A 20965-nucleotide genomic window follows, 5' to 3' on the forward strand; every position below is an offset into this window, starting at 1 on the left:
GCGCTGGGCCTGCGACCGGCAGGTCCCTCAGTGCCGGTAGGGCCATCTTGGGGTCTTATTTCCACTCCGGCTCAGCGGAAGAAGCGGCTTTTGCCCATGGCACGATATAGACGTTGTTAGACTGAGGTGCCACTGGGCTTCTCGCCTGCAACCTGCATTCAGAGCTGGAAGGTCAACTATAGGCACCAAACCTTCTCTGCATCAACACCAAAAAAAGGCCGAGTGCACAACCGAGGCTTGGACGTCGCCTGTGTGGGCCTGACCAAAGCATTCAACACAGCCAGCACAGCTGTGCCCCTCCACAAAGCCTTCCCTCCCATTACACAAAACACAGGGCACGAGGATATCTGGGGCACCCGATTATTCCAAGTTTGGGGGTGCCCGAGGCAGCTGCATATGAAGCAGCATCAGTCCGGTGGCCAGACCCATCCAAGCTGGCATCCCTTAGGCTGTACCCAGCAGCACCGTCTCTGGGGCATGTTGAGTCCAGGACACTTGCTTGCTCTGCCCTGTCCCACTCACTCTCCACCCGTTCCCCTAAACCCATGTCCCTGCTGCACCCTGCCTCTTCCTGCCCCTGCTCCGCCCCTTCATGCTCCCATCCCACCCCTTTCCCCAGACGCCTGGGGGGCCGTGGCCTCAGAACACTCCACTCCCGACCCCCAGCCGCACGGCTCCACTTCCAGCTGCTGGTGATGGGGGAGGCAGGCCTGATCCCTAACCCGTCGTAACATCGTGTATCCCGCCAGCAAAACTCATCACACGGCAGACAGACACAACCAAAGACCCAGACGGAAGCCGTGCAGATAAACCATAGAGAAGGGGCGAGACAAAGCAATGAGGATTTCAGTAGCCCAGCTACTGAGAAGTGGGGTCCTTGCCAGACAGCCATCGGCCTGAATTTCCTTTAAGTCTCCTAGGCTCTTTCTCTGGAGGCGCCAGAGCGGATAAAACTGGCCCTTCGCAGTCTGGCTTGGAAGTCTTTAAACCTGGGACTGTGTGTGCAGGGAGGTGGGATAGCTCTCCTGGCTCTTGGACGGCACCTTGCCTGATCTGTGTCCAGCTCCCCTCCGGTGCAGACACTGCCCGCCTGGGCTAATGCCCGTCCCCCGCCCGCTGCCCCGCTGCCCTGTGCCCCGTGCCCGTCCCCCGCCCGCTGCCCCGCTGCCCTGTGCCCCGTGCCCGTCCCCCGCCCGCTGCCCCGCTGCCCTGTGCCCCGTGCCCGTCCCCCGCCCGCTGCCCCGCTGCCCTGTGCCCTTCCCCCGCCTGCTGCCCCGCTGCCCTGTGCCCTTCCCCCGCCTGCTGCCCCGCTGCCCTGTGCCCTTCCCCCGCCCGCTGCCCCGCTGCCCTGTGCCCTTCCCCCGCCCGCTGCCCCGCTGCCCTGTGCCCTTCCCCCGCCTGCTGCCCCGCTGCCCTGTGCCCTTCCCCCGCCCGCTGCCCCGCTGCCCTGTGCCCTTCCCCCGCCCGCTGCCCCGCTGCCCTGTGCCCCGTGCCCTTCCCCCGCCCGCTGCCCTGTGCCCCGTGCCCTTCCCCCGCCCCCCTGCCCCCCTGCCCCGTGCCCTTCCCCCGCCCGCTGCCCCACTGCCCTGTGCCCCTCCCCCGCCCGCTGCCGCGCTGCCCTTGCCCCGCCCGCTGCCCCTCCCCCACCCCCTGCCCTGTGCCCCTCCCCCACCCGCTGCCCCGCCCCGCCGCAGCCCCGCCCCCCGGCTCGGCTCGGCCCGGCCCGGCCATGGCGCCCCCCACCGTGCTCATGTCGGTGCGCGCCTGGGCCGCCCGCCCGCTGCGCCTCCTGCCGCCCGCCGGGGCCTCGCCCGCCGGGGACGCGCTGCTCCGCCTGCAGCTCAGCGTGCGGCCCGGCCCCGGCCCCGGCCCGCCGCTCTTCCGCCTGGCGCTGCGGCACACGGACGCCCGCCGCAGCCAGGTAGGGCCGGGGGCAGGAGGGGGGGCCGGGCTGCGACCTGGGGGGCTGGGCGGGGGTACATGGGGGGAGGGGCAAGGTTGGGACGTGGGGGGGCGGCTGGGCAGGAGTTCATGCTGGGGGGAGGGGCAAGGTTTGGACGTGGGGGGGGTGGCTGGGCAGGAGTACATGCTGGGGGGGAGGGGCAAGGTTTGGACGTGGGGGGGCGGCTGGGCAGGAGTACATGCTGGGGGGAGGGGCAAGGTTTGGACGTGGGGGGGGTGGCTGGGCAGGAGTACATGCTGGGGGGGAGGGGCAAGGTTTGGACGTGGGGGGGGTGGCTGGGCAGGAGTTCATGCTGGGGGGAGGGGCAAGGTTTGGACGTGGGGGGGGCGGCTGGGCAGGAGCTCATGCTGGGGGGAGGGGCAAAGTGTGGACGTGGGGGGGCGGCTGGGCAGGAGTACATGCTGGGGGGAGGGGCAAGGTTTGGACGTGGGGGGGCGGCTGGGCAGGAGTACATGCTGGGGGGAGGGGCAAGGTTTGGACGTGGGGGGGGCGGCTGGGCAGGAGTACATGCTGGGGGGAGGGGCAAAGTTTGGACGGGGGGGGGGGGGACTGGGTTGGAGTATATGCTGGGGGAGGGGCAGGAGTACATGCTGGGGGGAGGGGCAAAGTGCGGACGTGGGGGGGTGGCTGGGCAGGAGTACATGCTGGGGGGCGGGGCTGAGCAGGAGTACATGCTGGGGGGTATGAGCAGAGGGGTGGGGGCTGGGTTGTGCGGGGAGAGTAAGTATGGAGGGGAGGGCAGAGGTACCAACAGGGCTGTGACCCGAGGGAGGTGGGGGGGTGGCAGGGGTTGCACTGAGTGGGGGAGGGGCAGGGACTACATACTGAGGGACCTGGGGGTGGGTGGGGTAGCAGCAGGCAGCCCCCCCCCCCGTGTCACCTCCCTTCCTCGCAGGGCAGCTCCTCCCCAGGGTCAGTCTGGCACAGCCCCTCCCCCGCCTCCGGACGGGGGTGGCTGCCCCCCAGGTCGGCCCGCGGTGGCTTTGGGGCAGGAGCTGCCAGGCCTGTGTGGCCCCAGCCTGGTTACGGGCCCTGCCTCCCGCAGGGGTTTCGTGGTGGAAATCTCCCACCCCAGGGCCACTTGGGGGCCTTGTGGGACCGGCCGTGTGGCCCCGGGGCCCCAGCGTGGCCCAGTACACGGGCCCCGGGTGGCAGTCTGAGCAGGAAAGCCGCGGGCCGGACCCCTCTTCCCAGCCTTAGCGGGGGGCTGCCGGGGGGGAAGGCAGCCCGGCGGGGAGGCCTCCAGGGGCCCCGTCACCTGCCAGGCGTGTGCCCGTCCCCACGTGTCGGGACAGCAGCCGTTCCCCACCCAAAGGCTGGGCTGGACAGCCCCTCCCCCCAGCCTGTGGGAACGCCCGAGCGTGCCGGGGGTCGGCCGTGGGCGTGTGGCCGGCTGACCGTGGGGGGGGGGCGGGGGTCTGCAGGGCCAGGGGACCCCGGCGTGTCGGCTTTTCCTCTCCTGCCCTCCAGCTCCTTCTCGCCGCCTGGCGCCTCGTGCGAAAGGGCAGGACCAGCCGCCGCTCCGGGGTGGGTGCCGGGCTGGAGGCTGTGGAAGGGGGAGGGTGGAGTCCGGGCTAGGGGGGTGCAGGGCGAGCCGGTCAGCGGCCCCTTCCCCGGTAATGCTGCCTGGTTCCGCTTAGCCGGCAGGTGCGGGGCGGCCCGGCAGGATCCGCCGCGAGGCGGGGGCAGAGCCGCAGGTGCTGGTCCAGCCCAGACAGGGCAGCCCCTGCCGTGGGGGGGGCGCTCCCGCCCCCATGCAGTCGGGTAACGAAACGGGATTTGACACGTCGCTGCCTCAGGCTGGCCCTGCCAGACCAGCTGGGCCCTTGTTTCAGAGACTGGGTGGCCACCCACCCCCATGGGGCAGGGCCAGTCCTCGCCCTGACCCATATTTCCACAGCAGCCGGGGCGGGAGGAGCCGCCGGGCCTCAGGGCTTCCGCCACTGCAGCTCCACGCACTGGCAGCTCCTCTCCCCATGTTGTGGGGCTGGAGCCCTGTGTGTCAGCACCTTCCTCCCCCCCCCGCCATGGGGCTGGAGCCCTGTGTGTCAGCGCCTTCCCCCCCCCCCGTGGGGCTGGAGCCCTGTGTGTCAGCGCCTTCCCCCCCCCCCGTGGGGCTGGAGCCCTGTGTGTCAGCGCCTTCCCCCCCCCCGTGGGCTGGAGCCCTGTGTGTCAGCGCCTTCCCCCCCCCGTGGGGCTGGAGCCCAGTGTGTCAGCGCCTCCCCCCCCCCCCGTGGGCTGGAGCCCTGTGTGTCAGCGCCTTCCCCCCCCCCCGTGGGCTGGAGCCCTGTGTGTCAGCGCCTTCCCCCCCCCCGTGGGGCTGGAGCCCTGTGTGTCAGCGTCTTCTCCCCCCACTGTGGGGCTGGAGCCCAGTGTGTCAGCGCCTTCCTCCCCCCCCCCCGCCGTGGGGCTGGAGCCCTGTGTGTCAGCGCCTTCCCCCCCCCCCGTGGGGCTGGAGCCCTGTGTGTCAGCGCCTTCCCCCCCCCCCGTGGGGCTGGAGCCCTGTGTGTCAGCGCCTTCCTCCCCCCCCCGCCGTGGGGCTGGAGCCCTGTGTGTCAGCGCCTTCCTCCCCCCCCCGCCGTGGGGCTGGAGCCCTGTGTGTCAGTGCCTTCCTCCCCCCCCCGCCGTGGGGCTGGAGCCCTGTGTGTCAGCGCCTTCCTCCCCCCCCGCCGTGGGGCTGGAGCCCTGTGTGTCAGCGCCTTCCCCCCCCCGTGGGGCTGGAGCCCTGTGTGTCAGCGCCTTCCCCCCCCGTGGGGCTGGAGCCCTGTGTGTCAGCGCCTTCCCCCCCCCCCGTGGGGCTGGAGCCCTGTGTGTCAGCACCTTCCCCCCCCGTGGGGCTGGAGCCCAGTGTGTCAGCGCCTTCCTCCCCCCCCCCGCCGTGGGGCTGGAGCCCAGTGTGTCAGCGTCTTCTCCCCCCACTGTGGGGCTGGAGCCCTGTGTGTCAGCGTCTTCTCCCCCCACTGTGGGGCTGGAGCCCTGTGTGTCAGCGCCTTCCCCCCCCCGTGGGGCTGGAGCCCTGTGTGTCAGCGCCTTCCCCCCCCCCCCCGTGGGGCTGGAGCCCTGTGTGATGGCGGCTCTGCCCTCCCCCCCCCAGTGTGGGGCTGGAGCCCTGTGTGACGATGCCCCCCCCACTGTGGGGCTGGAGCCCCAAGGGCCAGGGCAGTGCAATAGATGGGGATGATAAAGGATGGGGGATGGGATGGGATGCGGATGGGGCGCGGCCAGGCCGTGGGGCAGGGGCTCGCGGAGGCCTGGGGGCGCTGGGCCCGTGTGCGGGAGGCTGGCGTCGCCGCGGGCCCAGGAGGCGTCGGAGGTGGGGGGCCCGGTGACCCTGTGCCTGTCCCCAGAGCGTGGCGGAGTACGACCTCAAGGACGTCACGTACACGGTGCAGAGCGCCCTGTGCCACGAGCTGGCGCTGCGCCGCGGCGAGGAGGATCCCCTGCTGCTCCACTTCGAGGACGAGCGGGAGGCGCACGAGTGGTGGACGGTGCTGAGCAGCTCCCTGCGGGAGGCGCAGAAAGGTCGGCAGGGCCGGATCCCCAGGCTGTCTGGTCCCTGCTGGGGCCCCCGGCTGACCGGCCCCACGGCCGCGCATCGAGCGCAGGGCAGGCCGGGCCGCTGTGCGTACGCCGGAGCAGGCCGCAGGCCCCCTCGCGGGGATTGGGACGTCTATTCCCCAGGGGCGCCGCGCCGCACGCCTGGGCCAGGGCACCTCTGCAGACCCTGCTCTGGGGAGGGGAGGCTGGGGCAAAGCGGGACTTCGGGGGGGGGTGCATGTTAGTCTGGAGGTGCTGGGACCCCAAATGGGCTGAGGGCCCCCCGGCACTTTCTATCCCCTCCCACAGTGTGAGGAAGCCGGAGGGGGAAGGGGGCCTGTTTGGGAGGGGCCTTTTGAGTGGGGGCCAGTCCCCTGGGTAGTGGGGGGGGGAGCTCACAGGGTCCCTCAGCAGGGGTGGGTGGGGGCGGAACCGCTGTCATGGGCACGGTGCCCTGAGGGCCCAGGGCCAGGCATGTCCTGCTCCCTTGGGTGCCCGGCCCAGGCAGGCAGAGCAGGTCGGTCTGGGCGCTGCCGCTGCCCCTGCGTGGCAGGAGACCGGGGGGGCAGGTTGCGGGCTCGCCCCTCCAGTAACCGCTGCACCACCCTGCCGCCCGGGCCCTCACGACTCTCTCCTGCCTCTTCCAGCTGCTGAGAGCCCCGGCGAGCTGGTGCCTCCACCCGCCCTCCTTCCCGCCGCCAGCGGGAGCGCACCCACCACCCCCGCGCCGGACACGCCGCAGCCTGCGGAGCTCTCGCATCGAGGTAGGGGCGGGTGCACCCGGGCAGAGGCGAGCAGCTGGTGGCGAAGGAGGCCTGGTGCTGCAGCGCGGGTCAGCGCGGCCAGAGCTTGGTGACTGGCTCGGCCTGGCCCGGGAGAGAGAACTGAACTCCTGGCGGTCTCAGCCCCGCCTGGCTTTGCTGCCACTCAGTCCCTTTCCTCCCCTCCAGCCCCGCATGGGTTAGGGAGTCCGGGGGTCACCGGCAGCCGGGTCTCTGCTCCTGGGGCTGGAGAGCCAGCCTCCTCTGCACACCTGGCCTGGGGGGCCAGGCACAGCTGACCTGGGAGAGGAGGAGCCGAGTGCTGCTCTGGGGATGTTACATTTTGATTGATCGGCTAATCGAGAAGCTGATCAGGCACCTCCATTTGTTAAGTGCAGCTACTGCCCCAGGGCTGTGGTCACACTTCAAAGGCAAAAGCGCTACGGGCAGTCACCCTCTGGCCCCGTGCCCTGCGGCGTTTCTAAGCGGCAGTGCCGCATGGGGCCCAGGGTCGGTTGGGCTGTCCCCCTCTGGCCCTGCGGCGTTTCTAAGCGGCAGTGCCGCATGGAGCCCAGGGTCGGTTGGGCTGTCCCCCTCTGGCCCTGTGGCGTTTCAAAGCGGCAGTGCCGCATGGGGCCCAGGGTCGGTTGGGCTGTCCCCCTCTGGCCCTGTGGCGTTTCAAAGCGGCAGTGCCGCATGGGGCCCAGGGTCGGTTGGGCTGTCCCCCTCTGGCCCTGTGGCGTTTCAAAGCGGCAGTGCCGCATGGGGCCCAGGGTCGGTTGGGCTGTCCCCCTCTGGCCCTGTGGCGTTTCTAAGCGGCAGTGCCGCATGGAGCCCAGGGTCGGTTGGGCTGTCCCACTCTGGCCCTGTGGCGTTTCAAAGCGGCAGTGCCGCATGGAGCCCAGGGTCGGTTGGGCTGTTCCCCTCTGGCCCTGTGGCGTTTCAAAGCGGCAGTGCCGCATGGGGCCCAGGGTCGGTTGGGCTGTCCCCCTCTGGCCCTGTGGCGTTTCTAAGCGGCAGTGCCGCATGGAGCCCAGGGTCGGTTGGGCTGTCCCCCTCTGGCCCTGTGGCGTTTCAAAGCGGCAGTGCCGCATGGAGCCCAGGGTCGGTTGGGCTGTTCCCCTCTGGCCCTGTGGCGTTTCAAAGCGGCAGTGCCGCATGGGGCCCAGGGTCGGTTGGGCTGTCCCCCTCTGGCCCTGTGGCGTTTCTAAGCGGCAGTGCCGCATGGAGCCCAGGGTCGGTTGGGCTGTCCCCCTCTGGCCCTGTGGCGTTTCAAAGCGGCAGTGCCGCATGGAGCCCAGGGTCGGTTGGGCTGTTCCCCTCTGGCCCTGTGGCGTTTCAAAGCGGCAGTGCCGCATGGGGCCCAGGGTCGGTTGGGCTGTCCCCCTCTGGCCCTGCGGCGTTTCAAAGCGGCAGTGCCGCATGGAGCCCAGGGTCGGTTGGGCTGTCCCCCTCTGGCCCTGTGGCGTTTCAAAGCGGCAGTGCCGCATGGAGCCCAGGGTCGGTTGGGCTGTTCCCCTCTGGCCCTGTGGCGTTTCAAAGCGGCAGTGCCGCATGGGGCCCAGGGTCGGTTGGGCTGTCCCCCTCTGGCCCTGTGGCGTTTCTAAGCGGCAGTGCCGCATGGAGCCCAGGGTCGGTTGGGCTGTCCCCCTCTGGCCCTGTGGCGTTTCAAAGCGGCAGTGCCGCATGGAGCCCAGGGTCGGTTGGGCTGTTCCCCTCTGGCCCTGTGGCGTTTCAAAGCGGCAGTGCCGCATGGGGCCCAGGGTCGGTTGGGCTGTCCCCCTCTGGCCCTGCGGCGTTTCAAAGCGGCAGTGCCGCATGGAGCCCAGAGTCGGTTGGGCTGTCCCCCTCTGGCCCTGTGGCGTTTCAAAGCGGCAGTGCCGCATGGAGCCCAGGGTCGGTTGGGCTGTCCCCCTCTGGCCCTGTGGCGTTTCAAAGCGGCAGTGCCGCATGGAGCCCAGGGTCGGTTGGGCTGTCCCCCTCTGGCCCTGTGGCGTTTCAAAGCGGCAGTGCCGCATGGAGCCCAGAGTCGGTTGGGCTGTCCCCCTCTGGCCCTGTGGCGTTTCAAAGCGGCAGTGCCGCATGGAGCCCAGGGTCGGTTGGGCTGTTCCCCTCTGGCCCTGTGGCGTTTCAAAGCGGCAGTGCCGCATGGGGCCCAGGGTCGGTTGGGCTGTCCCCCTCTGGCCCTGTGGCGTTTCTAAGCGGCAGTGCCGCATGGAGCCCAGGGTCGGTTGGGCTGTCCCCCTCTGGCCCTGTGGCGTTTCAAAGCGGCAGTGCCGCATGGAGCCCAGGGTCGGTTGGGCTGTTCCCCTCTGGCCCTGTGGCGTTTCAAAGCGGCAGTGCCGCATGGGGCCCAGGGTCGGTTGGGCTGTCCCCCTCTGGCCCTGCGGCGTTTCAAAGCGGCAGTGCCGCATGGAGCCCAGAGTCGGTTGGGCTGTCCCCCTCTGGCCCTGTGGCGTTTCAAAGCGGCAGTGCCGCATGGAGCCCAGGGTCGGTTGGGCTGTCCCCCTCTGGCCCTGTGGCGTTTCAAAGCGGCAGTGCCGCATGGAGCCCAGGGTCGGTTGGGCTGTCCCCCTCTGGCCCTGTGGCGTTTCAAAGCGGCAGTGCCGCATGGAGCCCAGGGTCGGTTGGGCTGTCCCCCTCTGGCCCTGTGGCGTTTCAAAGCGGCAGTGCCGCATGGAGCCCAGGGTCGGTTGGGCTGTTCCCCTCTGGCCCTGTGGCGTTTCAAAGCGGCAGTGCCGCATGGGGCCCAGGGTCGGTTGGGCTGTCCCCCTCTGGCCCTGTGGCGTTTCTAAGCGGCAGTGCCGCATGGAGCCCAGGGTCGGTTGGGCTGTCCCCCTCTGGCCCTGTGGCGTTTCAAAGCGGCAGTGCCGCATGGAGCCCAGGGTCGGTTGGGCTGTTCCCCTCTGGCCCTGTGGCGTTTCAAAGCGGCAGTGCCGCATGGAGCCCAGGGTTGGTTGGCCAGTCCTCTCTGGCCCCGTGCTCCACTGCGTTTCAAAGCAGCAGTGCCGCATGGGGCCCAGGGTCGGTTGGGCAGTCCCTTCTGGCCCTGCAGCATTTCAAAGCGGCATACCCTGGGCTCCACGTGGTGCTGCCGCTTTGAAACACCCGCTTCTCTCCCCCCCGCCTGTCTGGTAGCGGCAGTGGGCGGGAGTGACTAGTCGAGGGGTCTGTCGATGGTCCGATAAGCGCTTGCTGATGGGCTGGGCGATGTGTCGGGCATGTCCCTACGCTGCTCCTGGGGCAGCCGCCACACGCGGCCACGCTGCCACCCTCTCCCTGCCTTTCCCAGAGGATCTGGCACTCCGCCTTGCTAGAGCCATCGAGTTTGGGGACGAGCAAGCGGCTTCGCAGTGCGCCGTGGCACTGGCCCAGCAGCAGGCCTCCCTGCGCATCCTCCTGCCGGAATCCAGCTACCCTGCCGATGAGATCAGGTGAGACTGGCCAGCGGAACCCGCCCACTCGGTGCGTGTCCTCCCATGTGCTGACGGCCCCTCCCGCCTCCGCCCTGCATGTCCAGACACCCTGGGGCAGGCGGAGAGCCCGCTGGGGCAGCGCCTGGCACCGGGGCAGCGCCTGGCGCCCTGGGCACCCAGTCGGGCTGGGTCTGTAGGTGCCACCTGCCTAGAAGCTGTCGGTAAGCTGAGCTCCCAGGCCAGGGGCTCTTTAACAAGCTGCTCCTGGCAGGCTGTGCCCCTCCCCCTCGCGCACTGGCATCTTTCCTGGCGCTGGAGCCGGGGGGAGCCCCGGTGTCGGCGCAGAGGCGCCCTGCACACGTGGTGCGGGGGATTCCTCTGCCGCGGAGCCGCCCCGGCCGTGCTGACGGGCCGCCGGCCTCTTTCAGGATGAAGGTGGGAGTGGAGGATGCCACGTGCTCCACCAACATCACCATCAGGGTCCACGCGCACATGCCGCTCCGGACGCTGAGGCAGCAGGTATGCCCCCGAGCTCCGGCCCCTCCTTCCCGCGCCTGCCCTGGAGCCCGGGACTGCGCCAGACGCAGGCGCTGGGCTGGGGGCTGGTCCCTGCCGGGGCCCGGCCGCGGGGCGCGCTGGGTGGGGCGCCATGGCGGGGAATGTCCGTTGCCTTCTCCCGCTGGGCAGGTTTTCCGGGAGTACGGGTTCCACCCCAGCGTGCAGCGGTGGATCATCGGCCAGTGCCTGTGCGCGGACGACCGGACGCTCGGCTCCTACGGCATCCGGAGGGACGGAGACACGGCCTTCCTGTACCTGCTGTCGGCCACGCGGGCCGGCCTCTCGGAGCAGCGCTGCGAGGAGGACCACGCGCTGGCCACGCTGCCCCCGGCCCCCTCGCTCGCAGACGGCGCCGGGGCCGAGGAGACGCGCAGATCCAGCGCCCTGCCCAGCATGGCTCCGAAGAGAGGTGGGACGGGCCCCCTGCCGCCCCGGGGCTGCCACACGAAACGGCCTCGTGGGCAGAGCACGGCTGCAGGTCTCCGTGCCCGGAGGCGGGGCTTGGGGCTGGGCCCCAGCGAAGAGGAGAGGGCGGCGCCCGCGAGCAAGAGCCAAATGCCAGAGACCAGCTGAGCAGAGCGCGGGAAGGCCAGGGCCTGTGTGCTAATGGGGGGGGGCGCCTGGCCTGTGTGCTAATGGTGGGGGGGGGCAGGGCCTGTGTGCTAATGGGGGGAGGGGGCCTGGCCTGTGTGCTAATGGTGGGGGGGGGCAGGGCCTGTGTGCTAATGGGGGGGGGTGCCTGGCCTGTGTGCTAATGGTGGGGGGGGGCAGGGCCTGTGTGCTAATGGGGGGAGGGGCGCCTGGCCTGTGTGCTAATGGGGGGGGGGGCCTGGCCTGTGTGCTAATGGTGGGGGGGGGCAGGGCCTGTGTGCTAATGGGGGGAGGGGCGCCTGGCCTGTGTGCTAATGGGGGGGGGGGCCTGGCCTGTGTGCTAATGGTGGGGGGGGGCAGGGCCTGTGTGCTAATGGGGGGAGGGGCGCCTGGCCTGTGTGCTAATGGGGGGAGGGGCGCCTGGCCTGTGTGCTAATGGGGGGAGGGGGCTGGCCTGTGTGCTAATGGTGGGGGGGGGGCAGGGCCTGTGTGCTAATGGGGGGGGGGGCGCCTGGCCTGTGTGCTAATGGGGGGGGGCAGGGGGGCCTGGCCTGTGTGCTAATGGGGGGAGGGGCGCCTGGGCCTGTGTGCTAATGGGGGGGGGGGGCAGGGGGCCTGGCCTGTGTGCTAATGGGGGGGCGCCTGGGGGCCTGGCCTGTGTGCTAATGGGGGGGGGGCGGGGCTATCTCAGTGGTTCCCAACCCCGCTATGCTGGGGATTGTCAAACCCAAACGTGGCGGAGCCACATCTGCATATTCATCATGCAAATGAAACATTTCTTGTTCGCCCCCCCCCCCCCTCCCGACCTGAGTCCTGCGGCTCCGTCATGTGACTCAGTCCCAGTGGCTGGAGCAGCCGCCCCCCGGAGGGAGCAGATCCCGGCCCCTGTCATGCAGCAGGTTCTGTCCCCTCCCCCTCCCGCAGGCCCCGGACTCCTCCACCTCTCCCCCGCCACGCAGCCACGGCAGGCCCATCCCCTCTCCCGAGCAGGGCCCCGGCCCCCCCCGCCACGCAGCCACGGCAGGCCCATCTCCTCTCCCGAGCAGGGCCCCGGCCCCCCCGCCACGCAGCCACGGCAGGCCCATCCCCTCTCCTGAGCAGGGCCCCGGCCCCCCCGCCACGCAGCCACGGCAGGCCCATCCCCTCTCCCGAGCAGGGCCCCGGCCCCCCCGCCACGCAGCCACGGCAGGCCCATCTCCTCTCCCGAGCAGGGCCCCGGCCCCCCCGCCACGCAGCCACGGCAGGCCCATCCCCTCTCCCGAGCAGGGCCCCGGCCCCCCCCGCCACGCAGCCACGGCAGGCCCATCCCCTCTCCTGAGCAGGGCCCCGGCCCCCCGCCACGCAGCCACGGCAGGCCCATCCCCTCTCCTGAGCAGGGCCCCGGCCCCCCGCCTCGCAGCCACGGCAGGCCCATCCCCTCTCCCGAGCAGGGCCCCGGCCCCCCCGCCACGCAGCCACGGCAGGCCCATCCCCTCTCCCGAGCAGGGCCCCGGCCCCCCGCCACGCAGCCACGGCAGGCCCATCCCCTCTCCCGAGCAGGGCCCAGCTACTCACCCTGTGGCGCAGATCCCAGCCGCTACTGCAGGGCTGTGGCCTTGCTCCCTCTCCCTCCCCAGGCAGCCCTGCTCACCCCACGCTGCCGTGCCAAGTGGGCGGAAGGGAATTCCCTTACAGGGAGCCCCCATGGGCGGGGCTAGGCAGAAGCCGGGGGCGTGGCCTGGCGGTGGGGGCGGGGTGTCGTGGCTGCATTGCAGAGGCTGGGGGGAGCGGCGCTAGGGGAGCCCGTGAAGCGCACACCGGGAATGAATCCACTGGGTAGAACATCGGGAGGCCGGGACCAGGCCGTGCTCAGTGGCCCTAGCGAGGCTGCAGAGGCAGGAAGTGACCCTGGGGGCCCGCGCTCCCCACTGGGCACGTGGCTTCCCGAAGGGAGACGCCGCCCAGGATTGTGGCTCCCTGGGGCCCACAGGGCAAGGGCAGTTCCTGATTTGCCCAAGGGGCCTAGCGCCCGCTGCTGTGAGATCAGTTAGTCCCTGCGCGGGAGGAAGCTGGACGGAGTCGCCGGGTGAGATGCCTGCAAACTGCATGCTCCTGGAGGCTCAGGCTAACTGCGCGCCCATGTCAAACACACAGTGCCCCGCTGAAGGCAGGCAAAAGTGACAGGGCGGGGGGTGGTCTCGAGCAGTGGTGAGGCAAATTGCCTGAGCATGGGCAGCCTGGCGCCAGGGGGTAAGGTCCCAGCTCCCCTCCCCCGTGCTGCCAGGGACACGAGGGGCAGGCTGGGGGCTCCCTGCACCCGACCTCCACGTTCCACACAACGGCTGCGCCCAGCCCCCTGCGTAAGGCGGCTCTTTGCTGCTGTCTCCCCTCCAGCCTGGCTCCCGGGCACCGGTGGGAAGATGGACATCGGGGAAATCAGCCAGCACCTGGGCATGCTGCAGCTCTGCAGTACTGCCCCCAGCCAGCCCAAAGCAGCACCCCCCAACGCCGCCCCGCCGGCCCCCGCGCAGGTAAGAGCCGCCGGCCCCCGCCCTGCCCCCAGCCAGCCCAAAGCAGCACCCCCCAACGCCGCCCCGCCGGCCCCCGCCCTGCCCCCAGCCAGCCCAAAGCAGCACCCCCCAACGCCGCCCCGCCGGCCCCCGCGCAGGTAAGAGCCGCCGGCCCCCGCCCTGCCCCCAGCCAGCCCAAAGCAGCACCCCCCAACGCCGCCCCGCCGGCCCCCGCGCAGGTAAGAGCCGCCGGCCCCCGCCCTGCCCCCAGCCAGCCCAAAGCAGCACCCCCCAACGCCGCCCCGCCGGCCCCCGCGCAGGTAAGAGCCTTCCGGCCTCCGCCCTGCCCCCAGCCAGCCCAAAGCAGCACCCCCCAACGCCGCCCCGCCGGCCCCCGCGCAGGTAAGAGCCTTCCGGCCTCCGCCCTGCCCCCAGCCAGCCCAAAGCAGCACCCCCCAACGCCGCCCCGCCGGCCCCCGCGCAGGTAAGAGCCCGCCGGCCCCCGCCCTGCCCCCAGCCAGCCCAAAGCAGCACCCCCCAACGCCGCCCCGCCGGCCCCCGCGCAGGTAAGAGCCCGCTGGCCCCTGCCCTGCCCCCAGCCAGCCCAAAGCAGCACCCCCCAACGCCGCCCCGCCGGCCCCCGCGCAGGTAAGAGCCGCCGGCCCCCGCCCTGCCCCCAGCCAGCCCAAAGCAGCACCCCCCAACGCCGCCCCGCCGGCCCCCGCCCTGCCCCCAGCCAGCCCAAAGCAGCACCCCCCAACGCCGCCCCGCCGGCCCCCGCCCTGCCCCCAGCCAGCCCAAAGCAGCACCCCCCAACGCCGCCCCGCCGGCCCCCGCGCAGGTAAGAGCCGCCGGCCCCCGCCCTGCCCCCAGCCAGCCCAAAGCAGCACCCCCCAACGCTGCCCCGCCGGCCCCCGCCCTGCCCCCAGCCAGCCCAAAGCAGCACCCCCCAACGCCGCCCCGCCGGCCCCCGCGCAGGTAAGAGCCCGCCGGCCCCCGCCCTGCCCCCAGCCAGCCCAAAGCAGCACCCCCCAACGCCGCCCCGCCAGCCCCCGCCCTGCCCCCAGCCAGCCCAAAGCAGCACCCCCCAACGCCGCCCCGCCAGCCCCCGCCCTGCCCCCAGCCAGCCCAAAGCAGCACCCCCCAACGCCGCCCCGCCAGCCCCCGCCCTGCCCCCAGCCAGCCCAAAGCAGCACCCCCCAACGCCGCCCCGCCGGCCCCCGCGCAGGTAAGAGCCCGCTGGCCCCTGCCCTGCCCCCAGCCAGCCCAAAGCAGCACCCCCCAACGCCGCCCCGCCGGCCCCCGCGCAGGTAAGAGCCGCCGGCCCCCGCCCTGCCCCCAGCCAGCCCAAAGCAGCACCCCCCAACGCCGCCCCGCCGGCCCCCGCGCAGGTAAGAGCCCGCCGGCCCCCGCCCTGCCCCCAGCCAGCCCAAAGCAGCACCCCCCAACGCCGCCCCGCCGGCCCCCGCGCAGGTAAGAGCCCGCCGGCCCCCGCCCTGCCCCCAGCCAGCCCAAAGCAGCACCCCCCAACGCCGCCCCGCCGGCCCCCGCGCAGGTAAGAGCCGCCGACCCCCGCCCTGCCCCCAGCCAGCCCAAAGCAGCACCCCCCAACGCTGCCCCGCCGGCCCCCGCCCTGCCCCCAGCCAGCCCAAAGCAGCACCCCCCAACGCCGCCCCGCCGGCCCCCGCCCTGCCCCCAGCCAGCCCAAAGCACCCCCCCAACGCCGCCCCGCCGGCCCCCGTGCAGGTAAGAGCCGCCGGCCCCCGCCCTGCCCCCAGCCAGCCCAAAGCAGCACCCCCCAACGCCGCCCCGCCGGCCCCCGCGCAGGTAAGAGCCGCCGGCCCCAGCCAGCCCAAAGCAGCACCCCCCAACGCCGCCCCGCCGGCCCCCGCGCAGGTAAGAGCCGCCGGCCCCCGCCCTGCCCCCAGCCAGCCCAAAGCAGCACCCCCCAACGCCGCCCCGCCAGCCCCCGCCCTGCCCCCCGCCCCGCACAGGTAAGAGCCCGCCTGGCCCTGGCCCCTGCCCCCCGCCCCGCACAGGTAAGAGCCCGCCTGGCCCTGGCCCCTGCCCCCCCGCCCCGCGCAGGTAAGAGCCCGCCTGGCCCTCGCCCCTGGCCCATCCCCGCGCAGGTAGGCGCCCGACTCCGCGTGCCCCCGCGCAGGTACTCACCCTTCTGCCCCCCTCCCCGGGGCACCAATACCCCATCTGTCCCCGCTCTCACTGTGCAGGGTTGTGCCTGTCTGGCTGCGCCCCCCCTTGGCGCTGAGAGGTGTAACACCCGCCGTGGCCGTGGCGGGGGCTGGTCCCGGTGGAGAGCGCCCCCCTCCGGGCCGGCTGACGGCTTTGTCCTGCTCCCTGCAGGCGGGCTGGCCGTGTCCCACGTGCACCTTCATCAACAAGCCCACGCGGCCGGGCTGCGAGATGTGCAGCACGGCCCGGCCGGCCGCGTACGTGGTGCCCGGCAGCCACCGCCCGGACACCAGCGAGCTGTGGCGGATGCAGCAGGAGGAAGAGGGGATCGTGCAGTACCAGCAGGTACCTGGCCAGCGGCGGGGGAGAGCCAAGAGCCGCCGGCTCCGCCTGGGCGTGGGCCACGCTCCCCTCCCCACGGTGACCCCCGGTCGGGCCTGCCTCTGCAGCGGGGCAGCAGGGCCGTGGGGGGCCCGGGCCAGGCCCGGGGCTTTCAGCCTGCTGTGGGGCTGGGTGTGGCACAGGCTCCAGGCTGGCGGCTCCTTCCCTTCCTGCTCCAGGCGGCAGCGTCCTGTGCCCGAGCGGTGAGGGAAGGGGCTGAGGCTGGGCTGGAGGGTCAGAGCTGCCCCTTCCCTGGGGGGCACCGGCAGAGGTGGCTCCCGCAGTCGGGCCGCTCGTGGGCTGTGGCCTCTGCCGGGCGCTGCCCCGTTGGGAGCCGCGATTCCCCCGCTCGCCCGGCCCAGGCCCAGGCCCGGCGACTGACGCAACCTCTCTGCTTTCTCCCCTCGTGCTGGACTCCGGCGGAGAAGGGAAGGAGAGACGCTGGCTCGGCTGCACTCTGCCCCCGGAGCTCGGGCTCCCTGGATGACTTCATCCACCTCTCCTCGGAATTCGGCTAGCCCGCCCCCGGCACGGCCCCCCTGGACTGCCCCGCCCGGCCCTGCGCTGCCCCTGGGGCCTGGCGCCATCTCAGACTGTAGAGCCAGTCGGGTAACTGCTCCTGCCCAGAGGGGCTGCCACGCCGTGGGCGGAGCCAGTGCCCACCAGGGCTCCCCTGCAGAGCCAGGATCTCGCTGCGCGTGGGCTGCCACGCCGTGGGCGGAGCCAGTGCCCACCAGGGCTCCCCCGCAGAGCCAGGATCTCGCTGCGCGTGGGGTGCCACGCCGTGGGCGGAGCCAGTGCCCACCAGGGCTCCCCCGCAGAGCCAGGATCTCGCTGCGCGTGGGGCTGCCACGCCGTGGGCGGAGGCAGTGCCCACCAGGGCTCCCCCGCAGAGCCAGGATCTCGCTGCGCGTGGGGTGCCACGCCGTGGGCGGAGCCAGTGCCCACCAGGGCTCCCCCGCAGAGCCAGGATCTCGCTGCGCGTGGGGTGCCACGCCGTGGGCGGAGCCAGTGCCCACCAGGGCTCCCCCGCAGAGCCAGGATCTCGCTGCGCGTGGGGCTGCCACGCCGTGGGCGGAGGCAGTGCCCACCAGGGCTCCCCCGCAGAGCCAGGATCTCGCTGCGCGTGGGGCTGCCACGCCGTGGGCGGAGGCAGTGCCCACCAGGGCTCCCCCACAGAGCCTGGATCTCGCTGCGCGTGGGGTGCCATGCCGTGGGCGGAGCCAGTGCCCCGCAGAGCCTGGATCTCACTGCGCGTGGGGTGCCACGCCGTGGGCGGAGCCAGTGCCCACCAGGGCTCCCCCGCAGAGCCTGGATCTCGCTGCGCGTGGGGTGCCACGCCGTGGGCGGAGCCAGTGCCCACCAGGGCTCCCCCGCAGAGCCAGGATCTCGCTGCGCGTGGGGTGCCACGCCGTGGGCGGAGCCAGTGCCCACCAGGGCTCCCCCTGCATGGAGGCCTCTTCCCAGGAGGGCTGAGGATCTGCGGTGCTAGATCAGGCCCAGGGCAGCTTCTCAGGCAGCTGGGTGTCTGCTCTGCCGCCCTGAGGAGGGAGCGTGGCCAGGGGGTCTTTGTGCTAGCTGGGCGTGAGCTGCTCCGCCCTCCCTGTACCTCCTGGGCTGGAATCTGCCCGCAGCCCCGCCCGGCCCAGGAACCACGCCGGGAGCCTGCTCTGCACCGCCAGCGGCACCGGGCCAAGCGTGGCTGGCCAGCCCGGCCGGCTCTGGGGTTGTGAAACGGGATTACGCCAGATCCCCAGGCGCCGCCAGCTGGGATCAGCAGCAGGTGCGGCTCGCCCGGGGTCTGGGCTGGCAGGGTCACCCCGGGCCTCTGCCCCCCAAAGCCGGGGGCGGGGTCAGGAATAAATCGCTGTGAACGCGGCGCTGTCTGATCCTTCCAGCACGGGGCTCTGCTCCGCCGCAGCCTTCGAGCCGCCCAGCGGGGGCAGCTCCTGGCCCGCCCGCCGCGCCCTGGGCTGCAGCCAGGGGGGGACTCGCTCCTTGGCCGGGCCGGGCTCGGGCGTCGCTTCCGGCCAGGCCTGGAGCAAGGTCCCTGCAGCGTCCCGGGGCTCCTCCGGCTCTGACTCCCGCGGGCCTGAGGCCGGCGCAGGAACAGCCCAGGCCAGGGCGCGGCCGAGGAAGGTGCCAGAGGAGACGTGGGACAATTCGCCCCCGGCCCGGCTCCTGGCTTCTCCCCGCGAGCCCCAGGGTCCGGGCGCTCAGAGCTCGTCTCGTAGCACCTGCCGGCCGGGGCGGCCCTGTCCAGAAGCTGGTTCATTAATCCCCACCGGGGTGCCCTGGCCCAGGGTGCTGGGGAGAAAGTGCCAAGCCCTGGGCGGCGACCCTGGGCTGCATGAAGGGCGCGGGGGGGGGGCAGGGCGTGGAGGCCAGAACAGGCCTGGGAGCAGGTGGGAAGGACCCCGGGGCGCTTCCCTCCCCCCAGTGACTCTCCTGTCCCCGTTGGGCCTTGGCAGCAGCCCCGGGGGCAGGCTCCTTGGCGTAGCAGGGACGTGCTGCCCGCGGCCGGATGCTCACCTGGCCCGGCCCAGCCGGAGACGCAGCAGGAGCCCTGGGGGGTGCGGGGTGGAGCCAGAGGCCTGTGGGGGGCCCTTGCTGGGCCCATTTAATTCACTGTCCCCGGCGGCCTGCTCCGAGCCCGGCTCTCCCTGCCGCAGGTTGGTGTGGAAGTCCAGCCGGCTCCCTGTTGGCAACTGGCGCTCCCGCGAGGGCTGCCCCCAAGGCTGAAGAGCTGAGCCCCACCCCCAGCAGGCGGGTTTCTTCGAGGGCCCGTGGCGCCGTGGGCCTGCAACCCCCCCCCCCCCCCCCGGCCGGGCGCAGGCTCTCGGGGAGGGCGGCTGCTGGGCCCAGCTTCCTCCCGCTCAGCTCTGGGCCCCCCTGGAGCTGTTCCCCGGCCCCGCTCGCGCCCTGCAGTGCTCCGAGTCGGGCTGAGCGCCCAGCCCAGCCCTCTGCCAGCAGCCGCGAGCGGGGGGCCTGTCCCTGGGGCTCTGGTCTGCCCGTGGGCCTGGCTGAGCCGCAGGTGGGGGGCGGCTGCGGGCAGGCCTAGTGGCCGTGCGCAGGGAAGGTTTGCAGCTGAGCCCTGCCTGGAGCCTGGGAACCCGCCGGGGTGGCCGCCGCAGGCTGCTCGGCTCAGGACTCCGACGCAGCGCTGAGGCGAGGCAGCCGGTGCCGTGGGGCCCAGCGGGGACGCCAGCGCGGGAGGGGGCGGAGGCTGGAGAGTCGGGCTCCTGCGCCCAGGGCGCCCGGTCTGAGGCAGGGGCCCCGGGACTGGGGGAGGCGGCTGGAGGGAGGCAGCCGGGGACCAAGGGGTGGTTTCACCACAGGCTTTCATTGACCGTGGGGCCACATCGGGGGGGGGGGGGGCATACAGCCCGGCAGGGGACCCCCAGGCCTGTGACTCGCAGGGAGGTGGGGCTGGAGCTCCGTGCTCATGGGCCAGGCCCCGGCCGGCTCCAGGCCCTTCCCTGGGCTCCCAGCAGCGCACCCCATGCCGGGGCAGGTACTGACTGGGGGGGGATGGACCGAGGTCACCGCCTGGCCCCGCGGGGGGGGGACTCTGCCCCGGCCATGCCCTGACCCCTCCCTGTCTGCTGCGCAGGCCCTGGCGGTGGAGCGGCGCCAGAACTTCCAGCGGCTGCTGCAGCTGGAGGAGGAGGGGCTGGTGCCCAGCCCAGAGGCCATGGACTGCCCCATCTGCTGCCTGCCGGTGGCGCGGGGCGAGGGGGTGCTGCTCCGGGAGTGTCTGCACAGCTTCTGCAGGTACAGCCCCAGGCCTGCAGCACGGGACAGGGGAGCTGGCGCCGGCCCGGGGCCCTACCCTGCAGTGCGGGACGGGAGAGCTGGAGCCGGCCCGGGGCCCCACCCTGCAGTGTGGGACGGGGGAGCTGGAGCCGGCCCGGGGCCCCACCCTGCAGTGCGGGACGGGGGAGCTGGAGCCGGCCCGGGGCCCCACCCTGCAGCACGGGACGGGGGAGCTGGAGCCGGCCCGGGGCCCCGCCCTGCAGCGCGGGACGGGGGAGCTGGAGCCGGCCCGGGGCCCTACCCTGCAGTGCGGGACGGGGGAGCTGGAGCCGGCCCGGGGCCCCACCCTGCAGTGTGGGACGGGGGAGCTGGAGCCGGCCCGGGGCCCTACCCTGCAGCGCGGGACGGGGGAGCTGGAGCCGGCCCGGGGCCCTACCCTGCAGCGCGGGACGGGGGAGCTGGAGCCGGCCCGGGGCCCCGCCCTGCAGCGCGGGACGGGGGAGCTGGAGCCGGCCCGGGGCCCCACCCTGCAGTGCGGGACGGGAGAGCTGGAGCCGGCCCGGGGCCCCACCCTGCAGTGTGGGACGGGGGAGCTGGAGCCGGCCCGGGGCCCTACCCTGCAGCGCGGGACGGGGGAGCTGGAGCCGGCCCAGGGCCCTACCCTGCAGCGCGGGACGGGGGAGCTGGAGCCGGCCCGGGGCCCTACCCTGCAGCGCGGGACGGGGGAGCTGGAGCCGGCCCGGGGCCCTACCCTGCAGCGCGGGACGGGGGAGCTGGAGCCGGCCCGGGGCCCCGCCCTGCAGCGCGGGACGGGGGAGCTGGAGCCGGCCCGGGGCCCCACCCTGCAGCGCGGGACGGGGGAGCTGGAGCCGGCCCGGGGCCCCGCCCTGCAGCGCGGGACGGGGGAGCTGGAGCCCGCCCGGGGCCCCGCCCGGCAGCGCGGGACGGGGGAGCTGGAGCCGGCCCAGGGCCCTACCCTGCAGCGCGGGACGGGGGAGCTGGAGCCGGCCCGGGGCCCCGCCTGGCAGCGCGGGACGGGGGAGCTGGAGCCGGCCCGGGGCCCCGCCCTGCAGCGCTCGCCCGCGGTGCCCAAGGCCCTCCTGGGGCTGTGGGGTCAGAGCTCTGGCGGGGGGCTCCGGGTGACCGCGCCTGTCCCCCCAGAGACTGTCTGCGGCAGGTGATCAGCTACAGCCGGGAGCCCCAGGTGTCCTGCCCCTTCCGTGACAACGCCTACGCCTGCAGCCGCAAGCTCCAGGAGCGAGAGGTCCGGGCGGTGAGTCCCTGCAGGCCGGGGGTCGGGCCGGCCAACAGGCCCAGCGGCAG

At 73.1% G+C, this 20965-nt stretch overlaps 2 protein-coding genes across 5 annotated transcripts in view; one reads left to right on the plus strand and one right to left on the minus strand.

Annotated features, from left to right (window-relative positions):
* Positions 1-1865, minus strand: part of MAF1 (MAF1 negative regulator of RNA polymerase III) — a 27882-nt gene extending 26017 nt beyond the window's left edge. The window contains exon 1 of the mRNA XM_075916604.1: positions 1744-1865. The gene's annotated coding sequence lies outside the window, so the exon portion shown is untranslated. The remainder of the gene's footprint in view (positions 1-1743) is intronic.
* Positions 1715-20965, plus strand: part of SHARPIN (SHANK associated RH domain interactor) — a 24476-nt gene continuing 5225 nt past the window's right edge. For 2 of the 4 annotated variants that reach the window (XM_075916600.1, XM_075916598.1), the window contains exons 1-10: positions 1715-1921; positions 5311-5485; positions 6148-6264; positions 9554-9695; positions 10106-10196; positions 10365-10644; positions 13200-13336; positions 15677-15850; positions 19500-19660; positions 20804-20915. In XM_075916600.1, coding sequence (XP_075772715.1) covers positions 1730-1921; positions 5311-5485; positions 6148-6264; positions 9554-9695; positions 10106-10196; positions 10365-10644; positions 13200-13336; positions 15677-15850; positions 19500-19660; positions 20804-20915 — 1581 coding nt within the window. In that variant the 5' untranslated portion in view covers positions 1715-1729. The remainder of the gene's footprint in view (positions 1922-5310; positions 5486-6147; positions 6265-9553; positions 9696-10105; positions 10197-10364; positions 10645-13199; positions 13337-15676; positions 15851-19499; positions 19661-20803; positions 20916-20965) is intronic. The other 2 variants (XM_075916599.1, XM_075916601.1) reach the window with 1 other exon arrangement.

This window comes from Pelodiscus sinensis, unplaced genomic scaffold (assembly GCF_049634645.1).
Source record: "Pelodiscus sinensis isolate JC-2024 unplaced genomic scaffold, ASM4963464v1 ctg117, whole genome shotgun sequence".
In the NCBI taxonomy this organism is placed as follows: Eukaryota; Metazoa; Chordata; order Testudines; family Trionychidae; genus Pelodiscus; species Pelodiscus sinensis.